The sequence below is a fragment of the Sinocyclocheilus anshuiensis genome, unplaced genomic scaffold, assembly GCF_001515605.1.
Source record: "Sinocyclocheilus anshuiensis isolate Anshui unplaced genomic scaffold, SAMN03320099.WGS_v1.1 scaffold207, whole genome shotgun sequence".
Classification (NCBI taxonomy): Eukaryota; Metazoa; Chordata; class Actinopteri; order Cypriniformes; family Cyprinidae; genus Sinocyclocheilus; species Sinocyclocheilus anshuiensis.
Genome location: NW_015551045.1, coordinates 3,136,481 through 3,164,356, shown reverse-complemented (window position 1 = coordinate 3,164,356; position 27,876 = coordinate 3,136,481). Strand labels below are relative to the sequence as shown.

General features: G+C 37.8%; 2 protein-coding genes across 2 annotated transcripts in view; one reads left to right on the top strand and one right to left on the bottom strand.

The window, feature by feature from the left end:
- Positions 1–1,538: 1,538 nt before the first annotated feature.
- Positions 1,539–20,606, top strand: LOC107661710 (transmembrane protein 164-like). The gene is made up of 6 exons (XM_016451452.1): positions 1,539–2,551; positions 10,195–10,244; positions 15,403–15,469; positions 15,590–15,668; positions 17,551–17,651; positions 19,728–20,606. Exons 1-6 carry the CDS (start codon positions 2,114–2,116, stop codon positions 19,932–19,934), a joined length of 942 nt encoding a protein of 313 aa, XP_016306938.1. The 5' UTR covers positions 1,539–2,113; the 3' UTR covers positions 19,935–20,606.
- A 2,586-nt stretch (positions 20,607–23,192) lies between these two features.
- LOC107661774 (AMME syndrome candidate gene 1 protein-like) overlaps positions 23,193–27,876 on the bottom strand; it is a 38,949-nt gene continuing 34,265 nt past the window's right edge. Inside the window, exon 7 of the mRNA XM_016451542.1 lies at positions 23,193–23,337. Within this exon, the coding sequence (XP_016307028.1) occupies positions 23,223–23,337 (115 nt within the window). The 3' untranslated portion in view covers positions 23,193–23,222. The remainder of the gene's footprint in view (positions 23,338–27,876) is intronic.

Below are 27,876 nucleotides of genomic sequence, written 5' to 3'. Positions count from 1 at the left end.
TGGTTGCCCACTAAAGCTAAAGCAGGGTTGAGCCTGGTCAGTACCTGGATGGGAGACCTCTTGAGATGGTCCTCACTGCAGAACACAAGATCCAGGGTCCTCCCACCTTACATATACCTAAACCTACCCGTCTCCACCCCCTGATCCCTAAACCCACCCATCTCCACCCCTTAACTTACCAATCTCCACCCCCTAGATGTGGATCCAACCACGCCCCCTGGATCTTGTGTTCAGCAGTGAGGGGCTACTGGACCTCTTGGGAAAACTAGGTTGCTGCTGGAAGAGGTGTTAGTGAGGCCAGCAGGGGGTGCTCACCCTGTGGTCTGTGTGGGTCCTAATGCACAGTATAGTGACGGTGACACTATACTGTAAAAAGCACCGTCCTTCGGATGAGACGTTAAACTGAGGTCCTGACTCTCTGTGGTCATTAAAAATTCCATGGCACTCCTCGTAAAGAGTAGGGGTGTATCCCCAGTGTCATGACCAAATTGCCACCACTGGTCCTTGTCAATCATGGCCTCCTAATAATCCCCATCCACTTGTTTGGCTCTATGACTCTCTCTCCTCTCCACCTGTAGCTGGTGTGTGGTGAGTGCACTGGCGCCGTTGTCCTGTGGCTGCCGTCGCATCATCCAAGTAGATGCTGCACACTGGTGGTGGTTGACCCCCCATACGATTGTAAAGCGCTTTGGGTGTACATCAATACACAATAAAGCGCTATATAAATGCATCATTCATTCATTCATTTACAAATGAAAGTAAGTCATCGGGGTTTCTAAAAACATGAGGGTGAGTGAAAGATGACAGGTTTACAGGCAGTGCAAATTTGAATGTTATCTGCATAACAGTGGTAGTTGAAACAGGTTGATGTATAAACTGATCTAGGGGTTGTGTATAGATAAAAACTGTAACGGTCCAAGAACAGATCCTTGAGGAACACCTTGCTTCAGAGAGACAGTAGGCAACTGAAAAGTATGCATTGAGATGTAGAACTGTCTATCAGAGAGACCGGTGGAAAAGCAAGAAAGAGCAACACCTGTAACACCTACATCTGAGAGGTGGGAGAAAAGTAAACAATGACAAATGGTTTCAAAGGCGAATTGAGGTCTAGTAATATAAGATTATTACATAATAAAATAATAATTGATTATATTATATTATATATTCATATTCTGGATGAACTATCCCTGCAAGAAGGATAAAAAATATTCCATCAAGTGGAGAGAAAACGTGTCTGTATTTCGTTAGGCTCCTTCAGCTTTCCTTGATATAGGCTAATTTATTAGCCTATTATAAGTAAGGTTTTACTCGTATAAATCTCTTTTCTAGACTGGGCAGTTTTTTTTTTCTGGACTAAATACTTTATTTCTTTTTACTACTCTCTTGTCAGGTAGTTTACCTTCCACTTTTTTTATTTGTGCGGTATCATTTACGAAAATTTAACCATCACATGTACAGCTACACCGGCAGTGAGGGAGTTAACAAGTACATACTTGCGCAAAGAAGGTGGGGCCCCGCGCTCTGGTCCTTTTCCGGAAGTGAACAGGCATAACGATATGCTGCTGATGGTTTTCGCGAGAAACTAAGCGCGCAGGCGTGTTGCGGTGTGGGTGGATTTAGGGGCTCGCGTGAACAGGGCGGCGTTTCTATGGTGAGGAGGTCTTTAATACGCCACATGGACCCGGACACATCTCACCTTCTGCGTCTGCTTTTATCGCACTTTTCGGATGATATATTGCAACAGCCAGCTACATCTCTCACGTATCGGTCGTAGTCGTGTTTTTTAGTTGTGTTTATAAATGTAAGGCCTCTCGGCGCGTATCAAGGGTCTCTTTGAAGCTTTTATGTAATGATCCGCTCTGGCAAGGAATATTCTGGACCCTTGTCTTAGCTGAGAACCGGTTTCCAGTCAAGACGTCACGTTTGGAAATGCGTCTTCCTTCTAGGATAGATACAACTTGACCATCTGTGAATAATACATTGCATCATATAGCCTCTAGATCTCTCCCACAGGTGTCTTTCACATAAAAGATGCGGATCTGATTAAACAGCTGAGGCTGCCCACCTCTTCGGTCATTTCATCATTCGTTCACCGAAGACCGATTTGACGTTAATGTTTCGCCAGGAGGTCGGTGTCCTGTCTTTTATTCCGTCTTGTTCGTACCTTTTCCAATACGAGCAGAGGAACATGTCTCGGTATAATATCTACAGTCTGCTGGACTGGATGTATGGAGGGGTGGACCCCATGTTTGAGGGCAATGGAGGCCCTGAGTGTGCAGCCTTCCTCTCTCCCCGACAGAGAATATTTGAGACTCTGATCATTGTGTTCATTTCTATCCTGGAAGTGGTGGTGGCCATCAAAAAGTTAAATGTCCCTAAAGAGGTTCGAGATGTGGGGAAAGATGGCAGGAGGAGTAAAGAAGACACCTGGGGCAAGAACCTGTTGCTTGTGGCTCTGTGCATGACTTTTGGAGTTGAGGTTGGGTTTAAGTTTGCCACAAAGACTGTCATCTACCTCCTCAATCCATGTCATTTGGTCACAATGGTGCAAGTAAGTATATTTCTGATAAAATCCTAAAAAAAAATATTGTGCAGATGTGATTCTGACAACTGATAACTGAAAGGCTGTGTACTTTCAAAATCCCTTGAACAAAGCATTCAACTTCAGATTACTTCATTGAGCAGCATCTGTATTTAGTGAGTAGTAAGTTGCTTTGGATAAACTAGTTTTTGAAGCAATACATTGTTTCGTCTCCAAGCATTGAATGTCAGTGCATGCCCTGCGAATTTAAGAAACATGTTCCTACATTGCACAACACATACCTAGGTGCAATTCTGAACTTGTTATCATTTGTGGTTCCTCTCTACAGTTAGCTGGCTCTCAAACATAGGAAGGAAATGAGAGCTGTCACCACATTTAAAAAATAGATCAGTTCTGAAAAGGAGGAAGTATTGAAATGTGTTGTGCCCCTTTTTGCAGCGGTTTAAACTGATGTGCAGTTTAGATGTACCAGGTGAATTAAGAGTAATCCGTTTCACATTCAGTTATATAGTGTTTTTTTTTTATTGACATGAAAACTTATTCAATTGAATCTTCCAAAACATGTCTAGGTCATATTACATCCCAAAATTAAAATAAAGAAATATACTGGTCCTTAAAGGTATGCTTCACCCAAAAAATGAAAAATCTGTCGTTTTTTGGCAAAAATAATTACAGAGGTTGGTTGGGTATTTGACAGATAACATGAACATGAACTTTTATTTCACCATAAAGATTTTAGATTAAAAAAATCAAAATAAAGTGTATTATTTATTTCAGTAAGAAGGAACGAGAGGCAGTGTTGTATGATGAATGTAGTCAGTTAAAGCCACAGTGTGCAGCTGAGTGACAGTGTTCACTAATATAGTTAGGTCTTTAGTGCCTTATTGATTTTTGAAAGTGGTTAGGTAAAATGTTGAAGACAAATTTTCATTAAAGTTTACTTCAAGCAAATGCATTAAAGGGACAGTTCACCCAAAAATGAAAGTTCTATCATTTATTCGTCCTCAAGTTGATCCAAACCCATATGAGTTTCTGTCTTCTGTTGAACACAAAAGAAGATATTTTGAAGAATGTTGGTAACTAAATTGTTGGTTATATGGATACTATGGAAGCCAATGCCTACAGTTTGGTAACCAATATTCTGCTAAATATCTGTGACTGCATTCATTATATAACATGCTTGTTAGGTTCACTTGATTTACATTCACATTCGCATAATTTCCAACATATTTGTGAAGACTGAAGTATGAATATCCTTTCCATTAGCTGTAGAGTCTTTGTACTTTGTGTTTGGATGTCTCATCACAGCAGTATCAAGACTTTTGATAAGAATTAAAAGTAATATCACCGTTCAAATCTCAGTATGTGCCTGGGATTAACTTAATTACAGGGCGTACTTTAAGTAAATATTTTGCTTCTGAGGGTTTCCACTGACAAAAAAAAGTTTAGGAACCCTTGACCTAGATGAATAAATGCTGTTTAAACACAGTTACAGAAAACCTAGTTACAGAATTCTTAGTTACTGTTAAATGCACCAATTTAATAAACTAGTAATAAACAACATTTACCTATATATATTTTTATCTGTACTTTTTATATGGCGACATTTGTGAATAGTTGTGGTATTTTGCAACCAAATTATTACTGAAACATTTTCTATACTAAAATGTTACTTAAACATTTTAACATGAATAATGGCACTTATGCAAACAATTTTGCGCAATGGCAAAATTAATTAGACATTTTTAAATAAAAAATATTTTAAAACAAAAAAATGTATTTTAAAATAAAGTATTTATTTTTATGAATTAAAAATATTTTTGTTAAAATACTTTTAATCATTAATAAAACACTGTAATAAAAATACTACATGATATTATTATATATAATAAGAAATATCTGAAAATTGCATCATGCAAACCTTTGGAACATCTCACTCTCTTAATGTTATCATACTTGTTGCACATTCATGGCCATTAATAAGCCAGCGGTTTGTTAAATGATCTTCATGTTTCAACCTATTGTCATTTTAGAGCTGCTTGACAGCAGAATTTTGATTTGTCACATATTTGATAAAGTTTGCATCATTGCTTCCCTGTTTACTGTAAACACTGCTTTGAAACAATCTCTAGTGTATAAAGCACTATACAAATAAAGGTGAAGAGAAGCACAGATATCGAATCTAGCAGGCTTTGGGAAAGTTAATGGTCAAATAAGAAGCAGCATGAAATCGTCAGTGTTGCTTAATTTTATATCACCTTCTAAATCAGGTGTAAATATCTGATACATTGCCCAACTCGGGCGTAAGCAGTTTTTATTGTAACATGACAGGTTTCTGAGAATGTTCCTGTTCTCAAGGTGAGCCTTTCCCATAATAAGCAACTAGATAAATCCTTAGCTTCATTTGCAGAGTCCAGCCCGAGATTGCCCGCCTTTTATGGCATGCTATGATGACACTCTACCGGGCTTCAAATATGCAAACTCAGCATGTGTTCTCAAGCGCGGTATGCCGTAGTAACTCTATGGCTCCACTTATGTCAATAAACTTATTTGTGCAAGTCTTACAGTATTTGAACAAGGTCACAGGCTTATCATTTGGTAAATATTAAAGCCAGAATAGTTGGGAATTGTAAACAGCTTTAATGGAACTCTCACACAATTTGAGTGCAAAGCCAATAATAATAGTTATACACAGGGAGATATGTGGAAAGTAACAAGTAACAGTACTTTGGTTAATCTACAGAACACAAATTAAGATATTCTGTCCATCCATTGAAAGTCCAGGGATTCAAAAGGTTTATATCCATATCAATCAAGGGGTTTAATACAAGTGATGTGATCACTATATATGATATACAGATTTGATTTAGGCTTTGTGTGTGCATCCCATAGCATCCTCTACTGGAATAAACTTCACTGGTTCTCGTGCCTGTATGATACATGAAACTAGTGAGGTTGTGCACAAGCTTCCATGTTTACCATATCTGATTCGCTCTATGTATGTGTGTTTATATGTGAATTAAAAGCTAAAATAAATCTGTTCATCATGTAAAGCAGACTTTGCATGGGCAAACACCACTCACATATTCTTCAGAAAATGTCCAACTCTAGTTTAGACTGTCACTGAATTAAATAAGCACTTAAATTCATGGCATTCCTGTTCATTCATGGAATTCATCACTCAATGGAAAACCATTTTGTGTTTGTATTTAAATGGCTGTAACAGTATTATCTTAATTGCTCGCTCTGCGTTGAAGTGAGCATATTACATGAGAGTGAATGTGTTCTCATACGCAATGTCAGATTCTTCTCTAGTTTGACTCACCAGGGATAAGGATATCTGCTGACAGGATTCAACTTCCTTCCTCCTTGTGTCCTGCACCCAGACTGCTCTTTCTATCCGAAGAGGGAAATCCTGGCTACCCTCCCAACAGATACTAAATTGTCAATTTGTGATCTCATTAACCCTAGATTAGATATGGCTTGTGGCCGTTCTTAGTTGCCTTTATCACTACTGAAAGAACATTCTCACTAGTGATCAAAACAACAGCACAGTACAAAATTGTTTTATCGTAAACAAATATCTCTGTAATTTTAAGTTGTTTGCAATTGTTTGCAATATTTATATGAAACAAAAAGATGATTAAAACTAGGGATGCACGATATTGGATTTTTGCCAATATCCGATATGCCGATATTTTTCAACTCATTTTGGCCTATAGCCGATGCCGATATATTTCCTTTTGTTTGGAATCAACACCAAGTCTCTCCTGTGCAGAAATAAGCAAATTATTTTTAATTTTGGTTTTTAACAAGAACTTAGAATTAAATAAATAATAACGAAGTTATTTTATAATGACAATACAATGCAGATTTGAAAATAAACTAAATTCAATCGCTGCATTTTTTTTTTTTACTTTTTGTAACTTTAACATTTTATTTTAAGATTTAACATTTGTAAATGGTCTAAAGCAAAAGAGTTGTAAAAATTGTGAAAATCTTTTAGAGCTCATAATTTGTTTAAAAAATATAACATATTATACATAAATCAGTATATATAAAATTATTTAATTTAAAGGTGCAGTAGGAGATCTTGGAAAATGCTAACTTTAGCCTGATAGCACTGAAAGCGAACGTCCCACCCTCCCTGCAATCGCCGTCCAAAGCCACGCCCCTGAACACATATACGCTCACATATCAGAATACCAGGGACAACATTACAATAGGCTACATCAGCCGTTCTCAATTCCAGCCCATGTTCTGAAGTGAAGTAAACTTCAATGGATTTCCCCTGCTCAGGGAGGAGGGAACAATAAACACTGTGTAGGGATCATATCGATCGGAACACAGTTCATGCACGTAGCTCACTTCTAACGAGCTGGTTATCTGAATCGGGTGTGCTAACTAAGCAAGACATGCAAAATATGCAGAGCGGGGGCCGCGAGGACTGGAATTGGGAACCGCTGGGCTACATCATGTGCGGGTGCGCAGAGGTATGCTAATACATACATTGACAGGCAGGTAGGAAAGCTAATTAAAACGCTCGGACCGAACGTTTTGATTGGACGAACATTTCTTGGTCCTTCACCTTCCACAGAATATATAAATACACATAAATACATTTAGACCTCTTAACTTAATGATTGCTTTTGGGATGTGAAGAGACTTTCAACCAGCATAACAAAAAATGTTTCTGAAGACAAATCACCTATTGCACCTTTAAGTGTCGTGTTTTTTTGTTGTTGTTTTTTTCATGTAAGCTATAGCTTCTGATCTTTAAATCAAAACATAGGCTACTCATGATTTTATGGCATCAATTACTGCTTTATTTAATTAGAAACACAGTCTAAATATTATTTGTGTATTTTGCTTTCATTTTATTAGAAGTAGGCCAACAGCGCCTATTAACGGAATTAACGGAATTAAAACTCCTTACCGTTACTTACACTGTTGACTCAATCGCACACCAAACGCATCATTCTGTACGTGCATTCTCAGTTTAAATGCAGCGATCCAAAACAGTGAATCTAATCACCATTCAGGCAAAACTTTGCTTCAAGAATGAGCCACACTGCTGATGTGATCTAATCGATATGTTGTACTGAAAAGCACTCTTGATTATATGTAAAGATAGATAGATAGATAGATAGATAGATAGATAGATCTAGACAGACCGAGATGGTGGTAAAATCAAAGGGAATTATTTATATCCGTCGCAGCTTTTATCTGGTGGAATAGGTGCTCATCTGCTGAATACTCAATCAACAAAAATAACTTTTGCACTCGTTATAATCTATCACAATTGGTTTGGGCATGTTTTTTGAATGCAGGGATGATCAAACTGAGTATAAAGAGTGCACATGGATGTTTTAGGGTTTGGACAGTATAACTCCTCTTCACTGCATTCACCAGACGCCCTGTCAGAATATGTATACTTCTGAACTTGCAAAAAGAAATAGGTGAACATTACCTAGGTGATGACCTGCATCCGAAGAGATTTTGAAATGTGCAACCACAGCAGGACACATTACTATCCCATGAGGCCTTGGAACCTGAGAAGCTGTCACATTCAAAAAGTGAAAAAACAGAGAACTGTGAGCTTAGCCAGGCTCTTTTCCAGATTAAATGCTTAAGTTGCAATGAAATGGAAGTATTGACAGATCTTTTCTTTCATATCGTGTCATACATCCAAGTGTGATCTATAACATCATGCATTTAGAACAGGGTGAATTTCTATTTCATGCCAACGTCCAACCATCTATAAAATTTTATATAGTGCCTTTTAATATATATTAATAAATAAATAAATATTTGTTAGTATGACCACAAACTTAAAGGTGCAGTAGGAGATCTTGGAAAATGCTAACTTTAGCCTGATAGCACTGAAAGCGAACGTCCCACCCTCCCTGCAATCGCCGTCCAAAGCCACGCCCCTGAACACATATACGCTCACATATCAGAATACCAGGGACAACATTACAATAGGCTACATCAGCCGTTCTCAATTCCAGCCCATGTTCTGAAGTGAAGTAAACTTCAATGGATTTCCCCTGCTCAGGGAGGAGGGAACAATAAACACTGTGTAGGGATCATATCGATCGGAACACAGTTCATGCACGTAGCTCACTTCTAACGAGCTGGTTATCTGAATCGGGTGTGCTAACTAAGCAAGACATGCAAAATATGCAGAGCGGGGGCCGCGAGGACTGGAATTGGGAACCGCTGGGCTACATCATGTGTCATTCACCGGTGAGAAAACTTTAAAAGTACTACTATACCAGGAAGGAAGATCGGGTTGTTGATGTTTGTCTGCCATTCTCGCTCTGTCTGCACAGCGTGAACGCGCTGATGACGTATCCTGTCTGCGCAAACCGGGTGCGCAGAGGTATGCTAATACATACATTGACAGGCAGGTAGGAAAGCTAATTAAAACGCTCGGACCGAACGTTTTGATTGGACGAACATTTCTTGGTCCTTCACCTTCCACAGAATATATAAATACACATAAATACATTTAGACCTCTTAACTTAATGATTGCTTTTGGGATGTGAAGAGACTTTCAACCAGCATAACAAAAAATGTTTCTGAAGACAAATCACCTATTGCACCTTTAAGTGTCGTGTTTTTTTGTTGTTGTTTTTTTCATGTAAGCTATAGCTTCTGATCTTTAAATCAAAACATAGGCTACTCATGATTTTATGGCATCAATTACTGCTTTATTTAATTAGAAACACAGTCTAAATATTATTTGTGTATTTTGCTTTCATTTTATTAGAAGTAGGCCAACAGCGCCTATTAACGGAATTAACGGAATTAAAACTCCTTACCGTTACTTACACTGTTGACTCAATCGCACACCAAACGCATCATTCTGTACGTGCATTCTCAGTTTAAATGCAGCGATCCAAAACAGTGAATCTAATCACCATTCAGGCAAAACTTTGCTTCAAGAATGAGCCACACTGCTGATGTGATCTAATCGCTAGCACACCCTGAGCACATGTGAGTTAATGTATTCCTCTTATCAGGGCATAATTTTTCATATCGGGCCGATACCGATATTTATATTTAAAGCCATTATCGGCTGATTCTGATATTGGTCCGATAACATTGTGCATCCCTAATTAAAACAGCTCAATTACAAATGCTCAGTTTGATGATTTAGTTGATTTATAATGAGTTTGTTGATTTGGGAGTAGTTCTCAATGCAACACTGAACTAGTCCGAAATGGTGTCATGTTATCTCCAGGTCTCCATTTTTCAGTAGCTGTATGTCTGTTTGATTGACACTCAGCCACTGAAGATAAGATATGCACGGCTTGGCACTTGTTCAAAAGACTGCATTTATATACCGCCAATACCTAAGGTACACAGTACGTGACAATGAACAGAGCCCTCATTTACAGCAGTTATAATGGCTTGAATGAGCAGCCTTCTCTTTGCAGCAATGGTTGTTCTGTTCTGTTTTAAGAGTTGTATTTCAGCATTTATTTGGAATTGTTGTCCTCTTGTTGACTTAGTAAAATTTCTGTTTATCATTTACTCACTCTCATGTCTAGTAGTTTGCATTACTAGTTTCACTGCTTTATGTAATATCTGCTTTGTCCAAAAAAGTAATTGTTATTGAGCTTTATCACTTTATCTTTTGCAGATCTTCCTGCTTGCATGTCCCCCTTGTAAAACGGCCATGGTTATCTTTAGGTAAGTATTCAGTAACGGGTTGCACTGCAGCGAGCTGTTAGATTTCTTGTTACCTTCACTCTTGGTCTTCATGTGCAATTTAAGTCTAGTGACAGTAACTACTATTTTGGTTGTTTGGCCTCTTCAGCATATGAGGAATGCAAACCTATGCAGATCACCAGACTCTTCCTAAAATAGCCTTTCAACACCATTTTCTGTGAATGCTTAGGGTACTCATGAGCAGTGTTTTGGGGTAACACATTACAAGTTACTCAAGTTACGTAATCAGATTACTTTTTCCAAGTAACTAGTAAAGTAACACATTACTTTTTGATTTACAAGAAAATATCTAAGTTACTTTTTTTCCCCATTTCTGTCTCCATGTTGAGAGAATTTGGGAGTGAGTGCAGAGGCGTTGGGTTCGCTGTGTAAATATAAGGGTTACTGCAAGTCTAGACTAAATGTGAACATGCATTTAGTCATCTCACCTGCACAAAAACACATTCAGTATTTTTCAAAATGGAAAAAAAAGAGTGAAATGCAAACTCAGAATTTGACGCAAACCTGCAATATTTAAATGTTAACACAAAAATGAGGCCTGAGGCTTATTCATTTCACTTTTGGTGTGAAAGGGCCTTTTACATTTGCCAAAAACTGAACACTTTTATATTAAAAACAAACAAGCAAACAATTAATATTAATATTGAGTTCCAGGTCACATGTCACTTAAGGTGAGTGTGAGAGTGTCAGATAATTCTTTCCTATTTTACGGGACACCAGCCAGACATTTCACCTTGACCAGTAAAGAACAATCATGGAAGATTGTTGAATAAACAACTACATAAATTAGAGGTAGTTGTTAGCTGACCAATCTGAATTATTTGTGACATATCATTAACTCATAGAGCCTATCACTCTATAATCAACACGAGGAAGACACAAGTGTAATAAAAGGGATTTCATTAACAAAATGATAGACGAGAGTAACCAACTACTAGATGGATATCATGAATGGATAAAGTGCAGAAGATTAAAAATGCAAGTGACTTGAGTTGGATGTTACTATAGCAGTTACATATTTTCTTATTGATAAGATAAACTGTAGTTTCTCTGGAAGTAATAAACCTTATTCTGGATTCATGTTTCATCTGAAAGCAAAAGGCATCTGTTTGTTGTCCACAAATGCCTGATCACATCAAAATGAAACATAATGAAACAATTCTTGAGATGCAGGAATCAGTTTTGTTGACATGACTAACTGGGCGCTAGATCTACAGTAAGTGTAAGATCTAAATGTTGCTTGTCATTGTAATTTTAGCACATGCATTAGGGCATCTAATTAAAACAATCAGTTTTGTATAAAAGTGATATATCAATTAACATGACTTGACTTGATAATTAACATTATACCACATGTGAAGAATTGCTATGATGTATGCTCTCTAATATGAAATCATAAACATAAGCCCTTTTGTAATTTTAACAGAGTGGTGCTAATGTCCCTGTTTTGACTTAAGTGACAGGGTGAGGCTAAATTCCTCACAGAAGCTGTTAATGTCCTGAATGAGAGACATGCTGAATTGGTAATGTCACCAGATGGCAATAAATGATAAACAACCCCAGAGATGACCTGAATTTTAGATTCATCACATTATAAATTGATTTCTTTCAAAATGAGTCACATGAGCTTTGATTCCTTGCTTCTACATTTTAATGTGAAAAACTTCCAGCAAGGCTTTGTTTTTTAAAGATGCTTGCTACTTCAGTGACTGCTTTTCAGAACAGATTGTGCCTCTCAACTCTTAGGTGAGCGTTATGTAACTCGCCATTCATTCACCAAAACACCATCCTGTACATCACAGATTAACGTGTATTACCATGTAAACTAGTGGCCATGACATCAGATGCCTGTTTCCAATAAGTACTGATAATGGCCTGTTTTAGACCAGCACATTAGATCTGGCTTGAATTCAACATGAGCAATGCCGTTTCATGTTCCTAATGCATTTCAGAAAAGTCCAACTGATTATGTACAAAATAGTGGAAACATAGCTGAAAATAATATTTTAAGTAATATTGCTTCACTACTTTTCTCTAAAGAACAGATGTGGTGCCTTCGTACTGGCTTTTGTACGAAACTGAGAAGCTAAGGCCAGGAGACTCAACATACTGTTTCACATTGCAGTAATCAAGTCTAACAAAAGGCTGGGACACAAGTCAACGGTCAGTCATCGTGCGAGCGTCTGTCGAGCTAGTTTTTTGGTGTGCTCCCTCGTAGGCTCTCATTGACGGCAGTTGGCCGATTCACCATGTTTTATAACAACATGAGCCGCTTAAAATAAAGAAAGTTATCAACGTAACTGATATTCAAAATGGTAAGCGCTGCTTTGTTTATGTTTTGTATATCTACGCGTGTCTTGTATATCTCGTATATCCTTGTTTCGGCTTTTCCTTTTGAATGTCCGCCACAATAAAAGCTCAATGGTTTAATGTTTGAATGCAGAGAAATTAAGACAGTCATAAATGTTACCGTTGTTCTGTAAAATTATAATAATAACAAAATAGCTGCAAGCTGTAATCATTAGGGTCCAAGCACCAGTGGTCCATGTGAATGATTTGCTTTCCAACTGAAATGTGTCTAATGATGTGGTTTTTACAGCAAAGTCCATCTTGTATCTTCACTGATAAATTAGGGTTTAATGTAACCGCTTACAACAACACACTGGTGTCAAAAGAGACAACTGACTTGAAGCCAGAACCCCTCTGAAAAAGATATGTGATCATAAGATATTTGGTGTATGCGTGGACTCATATTAGACATTTAAATTTAGATATCATGTCATAAGAAATCACATCATAAGATGTCATCAGACAATTTCAAATTAATATGAAGCTTTGTGCAGCTCAACTTTTACATGGTGAATTTGTCTGAATTATTTTGCTTAAACTCGAATGTGCAGTTTTTTGTAGAACTGGGTGACTTCAGCTAGTGACATGTCATAGTGTCACATTGGTTCATTCATTTTCACATTGCATTTTAATCGTGACAGCCATAATTTATTTAGTGTAATTGTGCAGGGACAATTTTTGCCTGTTTGTCTTGAATTTGTGCCACATTTTTGTTCATTTTGGTGGCATTTTTGCCACAAGCCACCATTAATATCTGACCCTGCTCTGCAATCATTGGCTATCATGACCAAACAGTCAAGTCAAGTCACCTTTAAGCACTTTATACATAACAGCTTGTGTCAAAGCAGCTTTACAGTGATGAACAGGAAAATAGTGTGTCGATAATGCAAGAGGACAATAGTAAACCGAATCAGTCCACCTTCCGAATAATGTCTGCTATTCATTTTAATTGATTGGCTTTTTCATTTGTTCATTTGATGTATTTTTCAGCTGTGCCTATTCATAAGTTTGATTGCAGAATGTTTGCTTAAGAAGTTTACTATGTCGTTTGTTATTGATGTGTATATTCTTGTTAAAATGTACAAGTTAAAAAAAAAAGAGGGTATTCAACTCTTGGACTAAAAATGAGCCCCACTCCAGCCCTGTTTGTTATAATATTATGTTAATTCATTATTGTAATGATAAACACACTTAGTTCGTAGTGCATATAGTTTTACCATTTACAGCACTTCAAGTTATGGCTGTGACTGAAGTCTTTCACATTAATAGGTCTATCGGTAAAACCATTTATCTATCTATATGGTCACACTTTATTTTAAGCTCCAATTCTCACTATTAACAAACCATTAACTACGACTTTTGCCTCAAACTACCAATTTACTACTGAATAATAGTAAAGTAGTTGTTAAAGGGGTCATATGATGCGATTTCAATTTTTCCTTTCTCTTTGGAGTGTTACAAGCTCTTGGTGCATAAAGAAGGTCTGTAAAGTTGCAAACACTAAAGTCTCAAATCCAAAGAGATATTCTTTATAAAAGTTAAGAGTCAACCACGCCTACCTAAAACGGCTCGTTATAACACGCCCCCACATATCTACGTCACGATGTGGGAAGATTTGCATAACGCCGCCCAAATGTTCACGCAAAGAAAGAATTAGTATCTTTTATTCTCTCTGTAGTATTGTTGCTGCCGCCGCCGCCATGTCGTGAAGGTGCTGTGTTTCGTTGTGAAAGCGAACTGATGATTCAAACGCGAGTTTTGGGCAGCGTAGAGTAGCGCTTGTTGTTTGTCGTTTCTCCGATCACAGATGCAGACATGGTTTTATGTTTACGTGGCGCGATGCAACGCGTAAAAAGACCGTATAAGTCATTATAATCCGTAATTATGTCCCCACTGGATGCAACAAATGCTTCGTTTATAATGGGTTTTAATGTTTTTGTCTCGTTGCTCCGGCCTGACACAGCATCACAATATGGTGAGGGGCGTAACATTTCCGTCACACGCTTGAGGTATTCGGCCAATCACAACGCACTGGATAGCTGGCCAATCAGAGCACACCTCGCTTTTTCAGACCTATGAGCTTTGTAAAAATCGACGCATTTCAGAAAGGCGGGGCATAGAGGAGAAACAATAATGTACAGTATGTGGAAAATAATGTGTTTTTTAACTTTAAACCGCATAAACACATTTCATTACACAAAAAAATAATGTTATTTTTAGCAACATCATATGACCCCTTTACGTTTAGGTATTGGGTAGGATTAGGCATGTAGAATATGGTCTTGCAGAATATGTGCTTTATAAGTACTAATAAACAGCCAATGTGTTATTAATAGGCATGCTAATAAGCAACTAGTTAATAGTGAGAATTGGTCCCTATACTAAAGTTTTGCCATCTATATACGTTTATATTGTGTATTGATACTGACACATCTAATTCAGTATTAGATGTGGATATTTCAGTAAATACTGGTGTGTATATATCACCATTTTTCATTTCATACCATCAACTTCAATATATTTTTAGGGATTCCTTCTCTGTGCAGGATGCATATATTGTTGCTTTAAGGCAGCATATGATGCATAGGTTTGTTTTTGATAGAAGTATTTTGTTTTACAGTTGCCTTTGACCTATAATAGCTTCATGTTTTGAATGATATTTCTGATATCTGTGACATTTCTTTTTCCCTTGTGCAGTTGATATTTAGATCCTGCACTGTTGTTTTAGATATATTGTTGCTGTGAGCTTTCTGTCTTTTTTGTTTTGAAGGTTTCAGGTCCATATGCTGAATGGAGCCCTTCTAGCTCTTCTCTTCCCAGTAGTCAACACTCGACTGGTGAGTGTATTTATACTTGAGCTAAGCGCTCTGTTCAAGTGATGCTGACACCAAATAAGGCTGGAACATGTATGTTTTGTCTTCTTAACCTACTTTTTTTTCTTTTTTCTCCCATCACAGCTTCCATTTGAGAAGGAGATCTATTATATTCAGCACTCCATGCTGTATCTTGTGCCAGTCTACCTCTTCAGAAAAGGAGGTGAGTCTCTGAAGTCTGGGCAAACAGTCATAGTGCTGGAGCTTTTACCGCACATCATCATATCTGCCATGTGCACAATATCGTTTCAGCTTCCATGTTGACACGTTTCAGTTGAAAAGTGAGCAGTAGTACTGTTGAAATCAGTGCTGTTATTTATAGAGCTCATCCAACCGATGTTTCAGTTGTGAAATGACAGTTATGTTGATGTCAGAAGGACACTTCACACGCCCTGAGTAAAGTACGTCAGAACAGCAATGACGCTCAGAGAGAAAGGTGTCATCTAATGTTCAGAAAGGATTATTACAGCTCCTCATTAGCCTAAATAAACTTGATAAGAACAATTGTTAGCGTGTCTAGTGTTTTTTTTTTTTGAGTAATTATAAGAACATGCCCTTAAGTAGAGTACAGGGAGAAACAAAATGTGTTTCAACAGGGGGCAAGGTTTGTGTATCACTGCAAAAAATAAATAAATATTGATTTTCATATTTAGTATTTTTGCCTTGTTTTCCTGGACAAATATCCAAACATTCTTGAATCTAGATATATTCTTGGGAAGCAAAATGACTTAAAATATTAAGCCTTGTTTTCTGAAAAATGTATCCAAGTTTTGTTAGTTTTTGCATAAAACAAGAAAATATCTTTCAAATAATTTTGACTTTTTTTTTTCCACCCCATTGACAGATATTTTTTTTCTAGATTCAAGAATGTTTCGATATTTATACTGGAAAACAAGGCAAAATACTGAATAAAAGCTCATTTTTTTTGCTGTGTAACTAGACAATTAATCACCTGCATAATGTCTAGTCAACCTTTTCAGCTAATTCTAGCCAAGAACTGACCTGAAGTTATTTATGTATTGGTATAAAGCAGATTATCCACAATAATAATACAGGTATTCATTATGCTTGACACAGACAAATTTAAACGTCTTCCTGAACAATCTCAGAAAGCTTGAGGGTTTAATGCTTGCAAGTAAAGAAATTAACAGAAGTCTTTGTCATGTGACGTAAAATTATTCAGATTAATATTATTGAATATACAGTATATTTGAATGTTACAGTGCAGTTGTATTACTATAGAAGTCCCCTTTAAGTGTGCATTCACTGCTAAATTGTAACATTTTTTATATAGTTTTGCAAAATAATGATTCATCATTTAATATATTATTACGGAAAATAAATGTTGTAATAGCATTTTTATAGTAAAATCACTATAAAATGATTTTTGGTAAATATGAATGTAAATGTAAATCATTCATTCATAAATATAAAAGGGTATTATTAATAAAATATTACATTAAATATTTAGTTGAATAGAAGAATCAGTCCAGAAGATACAGGCCTATATTTTAACTGAAAGCATATCATAATGGCAAAAAATTAAGTTCAGATTGAATGATTCTCCTCAATTAATTAATAATGTATACGTTTAACATGCACATGTAATTTATGGGAATAATATATAATTCCCTGATTTTTAATCTTTTATTTTTTTTCATTAAATCAGCTACAGCGTCCCTCTGGTCCAATTCTCTCAGAGATCTATAACCTCACTTTAACTTGTCACAACAAAATAAAGCAGTATTTGTTACCATCTTACCCTATAATGCTCAAGTCTTGTGGTGATATTTTTGAAACACTAATGATTATCCAGGTGCATTGTCTTGCCCTCATTGTAAGTGCTTTCCTGAAATCACAATTTTGTTTGTTTGTTTGAAGGACGAGTTGAAATTCTGTGTGATAACAAGCTTAACCTCTGCTGAACCCTGCATATTCCTTTAAAAGAAATGCTCAAGCATCCAGATAAACATACTTCCCTGACTTAGAGAGATCTGGGCTCCACATGCATCTTTAAAGACTGTGCCATGGGTCTCGTTTGTCAGGTGTGTATAAGCCAGAGCCGCTCAGAGACATGTGGTGGGCGCTGCTGTCCACGGGCATCCTCTTCCTCTACCACTTTGTGTTCCTCCAGGGCCTCGGAATGGTACGACAATCAAACACTACTGTGAAAATCAGAAAGGCATACTAGTATTCTACTTTGTATTTCTGCCTACAAATATGGACGAAATAGAAAGAGTTGGTAGCTTATGACTGTGTTAGAAAAGCTTACTACTTACTGCGTAGTATACACTGCATGCTGAAACGGTAGACATTGTTCTGCAACATTCCACTGCTTTGTCACATGACCTCATAACATTGTGTGTTTAATTAAGTGGTACAGTAAGCAGTACGTTACGCAGTGCAAATTTGATGGCATTTTTCTAGAGCTTTCATAGGAGTTAAGTTTATATATGGAAGCCCATTTCTGCCACTGAATAAAAAAAAGGTAATTGCAACTTTCTCATCATTCAGAATTTTTATTCTCGCATAGGGCTGCACAATAAATCGAATTTCTAATCGCGATTACAATTATGGATGCCACAATTACGTAATCGTTCAAAGCGGCAATTAATCGTTCAAAGCCCACTTATGTTATTCTGCGTGCTTAAGAGATGTTTTTTTCTTTCTACATGTTATCTTAAGGGTTTTCCCATTGTTTTAGTATAACATTATAATACCATTCATATTTTTACTTTTTTTATAATTTAAAGAAGAAACCAAATATGATGTATATTTGACATTTGAGGCTTAATACTATAGAAAAGCACTGAAGGTTTTTCAGTTAGTGTTTTCAGCTTGTTTATTTTCATATAAAAATACGGCATGCAGTTGCATCAAACAATGGTATACACATCATTCAATGTAAATTGTGATAATCGTAATTAACAATCGCAATTACAATTTCAAGGGAATAATCGACAATTATGATTTTTGTCATAATCGTGCAGCCCTATTCTCGCAATTGATTTTTTTTCTCGGAATTGTGTGATGTAAACTCGCAATTGTAGGGAAAAAAGTCAGAATAGCGAGATGTAAACTCGCAATTGCGAGAAAAAAAAAGCCAGAATTGTGAGATTTAAACTCGCAATTCTGAGGGGAAAAAAAGTGAGAATTGAGATATAAATTCGAAATTGCGAGTTATAAAGTCAAAACTGCATGATATAAATGCAGTTCGGAGAAATAAAGTCAGAATTAGATATACTGCATAAACTTGGAATTTGGAGTTTTTTTCCTCAGAATCGGACTTTATAACTCACAATTGTGAGTTTATATCTCACAATTAGTCGGAATTTTCTAATTGTGAGAAAAAAATTCAAAATTGCGAGATATAAACAATTGCAAGAAAAAAGTACGAATTCCAAGAACTAAACCGTGAACTCGCAATTGTGAAGAAAAAAAAAAAAGAGTATGTACTGTATCTTGCAATTCTGACTTTATTTCTCACAACTGTGAGTTTATATCATGAAAGTCTGAGAAAAAAGTCAGACTGACTCGTTAGGTGATTTTTATCATTAAAAACATACAATTTACTAATAATTCAATAAAATGTATGGGAATACTAGAGAATAGCAGTATGGCTATAGAGAAAGAGGGAGAGAGACACACACACACAGTATTATTAAATGTGTGTAGAGTTTTACTTGAATAATATTCTTGTTACTAAAATTGTATCTTTTTATTGAACTTTTCAGTCTATTATTTCATATGTCAGGCATTACAGGGTTATGGGTGTGAGGGTTTTTAGACTCCTGGTCCTCTGTGACAGTATTACAACCTCAAGATAAAGAGAATTAGAACGAGCCATTTTAGGTAGGCGTGGTTGACTCTTAACTTTTATAAAGAATATCTCTTTGGATTTGAGACTTTAGTGTTTGCAACTTTACAGATCTTCTTTATGCACCAAGAGCTTGTAACACTCCAAAGAGAAAGGAAAAATTGAAATCGCATCATATGACCCCTTTAAGGGATCTAAAATATGATCATGCAGATTAAGGCATTAATATGTGCTTTATAAATACTAATAAACAGCCAATATGTTAGTAATATGCATGCTATTAAACAACTAGTTAATAGTGAGAATTGATCCCTAACGTGTTACCGTTCTGTTTCGCATATGCATGTTTTGCTTTAGTTATTGTGGCCCTATGCTAACTCAATCTTGTATTTTGCTTCTCACCAGTTGACAGAAGTGAATCTGAATAACATGCTGTGTCCTGCTGTCTCTGACCCCTTCTATGGACCATGGTACCGAGTATGGGCGACGGGCCACCAGACTGCCCTGACATTACTGCACGGCAAGGCTCTGACCATCCTCTCACAGCACACCGCTCCCACGTGCCGCTATTTACTGGATATAGCACGTCTACGCAACAAGAAGTTGGACTAGTGTTTTTATCAGCAGTCTTACATGGACAAAACTTCAACTGGAACTTGTCCAGCATCCTAGACAAAAGTGTAGTACATAGAGATATACAACTTTAGCACTTTTTTTCTGTTTGTTGTTTGGTCCAAACCTGGTTTCTCAAAGCTGGATCATTAGATCGAAAGACTGTTTTAACACCATAGGAGCCGGACTCGAGCAACATTAACCTTGCCTTGTTTTTTTTTAGTGTTTGGCAAAATGAACACTCGCTGAACTCAGAACACACGTAACCTTTCTTCTCAAGTTGCCTTCTTTAGTTACACTCAACAGGGGGTCTTGTACTCGTTTGCCGAATAGCTGATGTCCGGTTATAAACGCTGCATTTCCTTGCTCGCTGGTGAGGCGGTTTTAAGAGACTGTCACAAAATGACATTTTGTTAGTGTTGTGGAAAGTGTAAATGTAGTGGTACTGTATGTCTAGGAGATTTTCCAGTGTTTCCAGCCCATGGCAGTCTCTTTTGTATGTAAATAGAACTAAACTAATAGAACTATTTTCTGTTGGCTTAAAAGTGTCCGTTTGATTCCATTTGCTATTTGATCAAGTACACACTCTACTGATGATATTATCTAAGGCAGTGGTTCCCAACCCTGGTCCTGGAGGCACCCCAACACTGCACGTTTTGCATGTCTCCTTAATCAAACACACCCGATTCAGATCATCAGCTCATTAGTAGAGACTCCAAGACCTGAAATTGGTGTGTCAGAGAAAGGAGACATGCAAAATGTGCAGTGTTGGGGTGCCTCCAGGACCAGGGTTGGGAACCACTGATTTTAGGGATTGGACCGTGTTCTAATATAGCAAATTGACCATTCTTTGTAGAATGACCATTTTAAAGGTTATTTTTCGGTTTTTATTTGTTCAGCTGGGATACTCTTTAGATGTTTCTTATTGGGGGAAGTTAAAAAGGTTCTTTTCCCTTCATTTTTTTTAACAATCTCAATACTAAGCTGAACACAATTATCAAGAAATGGGTGAATAAACATGTACACACACACAAACAATTCCAATATGTAGTCAAATGAAGGAAAAATAAGTTCTGTTACCAGCCACATGAGGGCTGCATCTCTTGTTCAGTCCCAAAAACGGCTCCGTTTCTTAGCACGTCAAACCCAGAAACTAAGATTTGCTGAATCATTTTGTGGCTGTTGCAGTCATGTAAGAAATACAAATTTTAGCAGTCTAGTGAATTATGGGATTACTCTCATTTCAATGTAACTTGACTGAACAGGAAACCTGTCTGTCTTGGTGTCATTTATGTACATATGTTTTTATGGTCTATATTAAAGGTCTTCTCCAACATGTGACTGATGAAGATGGTCTTGGTTTATCAAAAAAAAAAAATCAAGTTCGTCTGTGAAGCATAAAAAGACACCCAATGCTTCTTTCAGAATTTATTTTTATTGGATAAATGATTTAAAAGGTAATAACAATAATGTTTTAAAACTACATTATCATTGCCACAGCCATAGCTCACATACCCACATATAACATCTGTTTGCCCCCCCACCCCAACACATTTTTTTGTGTGTACATTGTCATTTTTTTTGGAGCCATACTACCATATTCATAATAAATGCCCATTTCAAGTCTCATCACACTTAACAGCAATTCAATGGGGTAAAGGATCTAGTTCTACAGGGGAGTTGTTTTTCTATTTTTTTTGCCAAGTCGTTACTTTAACAATTTTAAGTTCTGAAAAGAAAAATCCAAATGGAAAAACTGAAACAAAAAGTGGTGGGCATTCGGGGCTACACCAGGCAACCCTGGTGCCCGCAATGACAACACTGCAAGCTGTCAGTCATCGACGTGCACGTTCAAAACTCATCTTCTCAAAGTTCCAGGACATTGAAAACCACTAAAATAATTTAGAAACTAGGTCCAAAATTGTTTTTGTTTTGAAAAGAATTAACTCGATATACAAAAACAGTCATTGTGTTTACTTTTTTTTTAAATTTTTTATTTTTTACAAAAAAAGTTTAAACAAATTTATTGTAGTTCTTACATTTTTTTTATCATCATCATCATCATCATCATCATTATTATTAGTTATACTTTTTCCCCCCCATATCTATCAGTGTGATTGTATGCCAGTGCAGCTACTGGGTCCAGAGTAAAGAAAAGAGGCATTTTTTTTTTCTTTAAATGGCATGTAAAAATAAGGATTAACTCATCTTTTGTATAAAGTATAACTGCTGGTCTTAGGAAAAAAACATTAAGAAACCCATAAATCTAAGAGGCACGCTATGGGGTTTTCTTTCTTTACAAAAATATATAATAATAACAACAATGATGAAAACAAAATAATAATTAAAAAAAAAAAGTACAACCTAGTATTACGGTCATTGACACCGTGCAAGGTCTCAAAGACAGCTACAATGAAAATTCATTGAACTTAGGTAGCTAAAATCCTAAAACAACATTAGAAATTGTACAAAAGAAAAGAAAAAAAAAACACACAGAAACACAAGACATTTCTCTTGCAGGGAAGGTTTTTGGAAGGACAGGAAGGCAGGTCTGTAGAGCAGCATTTGGACATGGCTGGAGGCATCTTTGGTTCGGTTGAATACACAAAGGTAACATGAGCCAAACGACGGTGGGTTCGACAGCGAGCGCGAAGCTCGTCCGTAGGTGTTCCAACCCAACATTTATGCCTAAATGAGCATTTGCTATACATACCAAACACTAATCCCAGTTGTGTTGTTAGAAATTACAGAAACTCAAAGACGACATAGCGTGAAATTGGTTTTTGAACCTGTCTTTGAGCAACGTAAATGCAGGTCAGGTACTGAGAGTTTCAACAGTGTTCAAATGTGCCTAGGATTGCGAATGTCCTCAAAGTGCATGTTCAAACTACTCTAGGAATCATGAAAATACTTTGATCCAGTTGCAGTCTTTTCACAAAAACCAATTTTGCAAAACTTAAATGTACAGACGTATCTGACACCAAAAAAAACAAAGAAACGAAAGAACCGACGTGTCTTTCAGCACACAGTGTCGCTCGCAATCGAATGAACCGATGATATTTGAACAAATGTTGTTAGCAAAGTAAACTCAGCACGTCATTATCGCTGTAGTTTTGGCCATATTTAGGCGACGGCGTTCAGCTAGTTAAGCCAGCCATCGTTCAAAATGGCAATGTATACGAACATCCACAGCATTTAACGACGGAAACGAAGAGCGAGACTCCAGGGTATTGCGTAAATGTGCATGTCTAGGCCGAGAGGTCCAGTGACTGGTCATGCGGCTCGCTGTCAGGAATAATGGTTGTACGGAGGGAGAGGGTGCCCGATGCCATTCTGGTAGTGATGATGCTGGCGGTGGGCGATGTATTCTGCGTAGCTCATGGTCATCTTTTCACTACGGTACCTAAAACAATGGTGAAAAACGGGGGTAAGCATCAGTGAAAGACTCCATATAAAGATTCAAAAATTATGCACTGACAACGATGTGTAATTGATTGCATCGTTCTAATTTTAATATGCTGCAGTAAATTTTATATGAAACAAGTTAAATGTAAATGTATGTGTCTTTAAAAACTAAATGTGTCATTACTTAATAATTTGCATGTCATGAGTGATTGAATATGCTGAAGAGCTATGGCAGAGTGGATGATTATCAGTCAACAGCAATATGGAGCAGCCTCGCACAAAGCTATACTATGTCTTCAGAAGATTTACATTATTATTAGGGGTGTAACGGTACACACATTCGAACCATAAATGTTCGGTACGGGTCTTTTGGTTCAGTACACGTGTGCCAAACAAATCACTCAATTTTTTCAGGGAATTCAGACAATAAATGCCATTTTGGCGCTCTTTGATGTGGCGAGAGATCGCTGTATAGAAGTCTTAGTTCTAAAGGCAGCACAGAGCGCGATCATCCCTTCATCTTTACTACTAGTTTTAATGCGAAATAAACATGAATGAACATCTCATGTAATAGCTCAGTGTTTCAATTGCGGAAAGTAGTCATTAAAACAGCTTGTAAACAAAATGTCACGTAGCATTTCATTTACCTCAGGTAAGTCATCAATGTCTACAGCTCGTTATTTGCTAGAGAAATAAAGTCTAGAGAAGAGCATTTCACAAAATATTAGACTATACTTCATCATATTTTACTTTGCCTGTTAGTGATGTCTTAATTATTTCATGCATGTTTAAATAAATATTTTATGAAACAAGTTATGACAGCCACTGTGTAAATTATAATATTTGAACAACAAAAAGAAATTGTATAATTTAGAAGTTAATTTAAAAACTGCACTATGTGCAGTTTGCATGTTTGCATACAAATTTGAATGTTGATTATTATAGTTAAAAATAAATAGCAACTGAATTTAAGTTTGGGCTCTGTTGTCAACTGTAACCTTATAGTAATGTAAAAGGGCTCCCTATAGTTTAGGTAACTCATTAAACCAACAGAACCAACTATCCCCCTTCAGAGCTGAGGAACCGAGCTGGCAAGAGTTTAACACTTTTCTCAGGAAGGCCAGAGCAAAATCAGCCCCAGGGCCCAATGGCATTCTGTACAAGGTGTATAAATATTGTGAAAGGCTCAGAAGACGACTTTGGAAGCTACTGAGAGTGGCATGGAAGAAGGATTTCCTCGCTGACAGTTGGCTGGTCGCTGAGGGATGCTTCATCCCTAAGGAAGAAAATCAAGCAATTCCGTACCATCTCACTCCTCAACGTCAAAGGCAAGATTTTTCTTGGGATTCTGGCGAAGAGGCTGACCTCCTTTATGCTGGACAGTGGGTACATGGATATGTCCGTCCAAAAGGGGGGAGTTGGCTGTCTTGAGCACACCAGCATAATCACTAAGATCATCGAAGATGCAAAGAAGAACCGTGATGACCTGGCAATTCTGTGGCTGGATTTAACCAATGCGTATGGGACGATACCTCATAAGTTGGTGGATTTGACGTTGAAAACCTACCATGTCCCAGAGCGTTTCCAGAAGATCTTGCAGTGCTACTATGACAACTTCTACATGCGCTTCACCTGTGGAGATTTCACCACCGAATGGCAGAGGCTAGAGGTTGGCATTGTCACTGGCTGCACGATTTCAGTGATCTTGTTTTCGGCAGCGATGAACCTTCTCATTAAGTCAGCAGAGAAGTTGCGGCGGGGTAGAGTGTTGGCCAATGGCATCCAGCAGGCACCTATAAGAGCATTTATGGATGACCTCACCATCACGGCAAAATCAGTACCTGAAGGCAGATGGATTTTGGAGGTTCTGGTGGAACTCACCGATTGGGCAAGGATAGAGTTTAAACCTGAAAAGTCCAGAAGCCTGGTATTGGGGAAGGGGCACATTCAGGACCAGTTCCGCTTCAGGTATAGGACAGACCTCAACGATAAGCAGAGTGTGAGGGAGATGATTAACCAAGTAGACACCTGGATGACATCCTTAGAGAAGAGCGGCCTACCCGGCAAATACAAGGTTTGGGGTTACCAACATGGGGTACCTTCCTAGACTGCTCTGTCCTCTGCTTGTTTATGAGATACCTGTCTCTACCGTCAAGGGATTGGAGAGGAAGATTAACACCTATTTAAGAAGGTGGCTGGGTGTCCCAAAAAGCTTCTGCTCCATTGGCCTGTACAGCACAGGCAGCAAGCTTCAGCTGGCAGTGACATCAGTGCTCGAGGAGTATAAAGCAACAAAGACACGCCAGGTCATGATGCTGCGAGACAGCAAGGATGAAAGAGTACGCCAGACAGACATTGTGGTCAGGACAGGTCGTAAGTGGTCAGCCAGCAGAGCACTGACGAAGGCTGAGGATCAGCTGCAGCATGCCGAAATCATTGGGACAGTAGCTCAGGGCAGGCTTGGACTGGGTTGCTTCACCAGAAAAATCTGGAACAAAGCTGACCCAAAGGAACGCCGCAGCATGATACAGAGGGAGGTCCGTAAGGCAGGAGGAGGAAACCCGGCATGTCAAGGCTGTTGCCATGAAAAAACAGGGCAGCTGGACAAGGTGGGAGGGTGTACGAGAAAGGGCCCTGACATGGCAGGATATTTGGACCATGGAAGGACGCCAGATAAAGTTCTTGATGTGTTCTGTCTATGATGTTCTGCCTACTCCATCAAACCTCCATATTTGGGGGATGGCAGAGAGCCCCAGCTGCACATTATGTGGAAAGCAAGCCAACCTTGACATGTCCTCTAAGCATGCCAGTCAAATTTGGCAGATGGGAAATTCCGGTAGCGTCATGATAAGATCCGGTCTCAGTTGGCGGATGGTGTGGAACAGGCAAGGAAGAAGGTTAAACAACTTCCCGACGGGCACCATTTTATCCAGTTCGTCAGGACAGGAGAGAGCACTGCAGCAGGATGGAGGAGTAGAGGGGTCCTGGCCTCAGCAAATGATTGGGAGATGCGGGCAGACCTGAAGAAGTGGCTCAAATTCCCAGAGGAGATAGCACACACTAGCCTCAGACCGGATTTTGTCCTCTGGTCTAGAGGCACCAAGCAGGTGGTGCTCATACAGTAAACAGTACCCTGGGAAGAAAGGATGGAGGAGGCCCATGAGCACAAGCTCAAGAAATATCAAGGCCTTATCCTCAGGAGCCAGCAAAATGGATGGAAGGCCTGGAATTTACCAATAGAGGTCGGCTGCAGGGGTTTTGCTGGGCAGTCACTCTGGAGAACCCTTGGGCTGCTAGGGATTGAAGGCCAGGAAACAGTTGGTAGGCAAGGTCACCGAACAGGCAGAAACAGCATCTCATTGGATTTGGATACAGCGGGAAGTGCGGTGGCAGAGCCAACCTGTTGAAGGACGAACAACTACAGAGTAGGGTGGTGGTCAGCAGGGTAAGATCCAGGACACTGGATCTGCTGTCGAGCCCTCCCGAGGTGTCAAGGGCTTAAATCGGTGAAACACCAAGGAAGGGGGGTGCCCATCTGACGACCGGCTGTAACCACTAACCCTTGTACAGTTGAGAGATGTAGCCAATCCTTGACTTGGTGCTTGAAAGGAGGAGAGAAGGAGAGGAAAAAGGATGCCACTGGCTCACAGTTGGTGCAGGGCAGAGGACCTGTAAAGGTGGGCCAGTTGCGATGGTCCCCTCGTATTTTGCATATATGTATAATTTTGTCCCCAAGTAAATTTTAATTGCAATTGAATTTATTTAAAGGAAACGCAATTTGTTAAGTAAACCATTGAAAAAATAATCATTTATATATATATATATACAATAGAGAAAAAATACATATATATATATATATATATATATATATATATGAAAATTTGATACCGTCACGTGCCTAGTTTGGAATAACACATTATGTAATCAGATTACTTTTTTCCCAAGTAACTAGCAAAATAACATTACTTTTTAATTTAAAGAATTTATCTGAAGAAATTTAAAGAAAATATTTTTGAGTTTGAGAGTATCTGACAATTTTTCAAATAAGTAAAGCCAGTTACTTGCTTATTTACTGACTGACAGCTGTCCTGTGCTCATGTTGACAGAAATCAGGGGTAAGTGCAGAGACTCTGTGTGAACATGATGCTTGCTGTAGTTCTAGACTAAATGTCAACATGCACTTACTCATCTTCCTTGAACAAAAACAGATTCAGTATTTCTCAAAATGAATACATAAATTAACATTAGTGCTGTTAAACGATTAATCGCATCCAAAATAAGTTGTTGTTTACATAATATATGTACGTGTACTGTGTATATTTAGTATGCATATAAATACACAAACATGCATGTATATATGTAAGAAAAAATTTATTTTTATATATTAAATATATTTATTCTAATATAAATTATATTAATATAGACATGTAAATATTTTTTAAAATATTTACTTTATGAGTGTGTATTTACAGTATCTCACAGAAGTGAGTACACCCCTCACATTTTTGTAAATATTTTATTATATCTTTTAATGCGA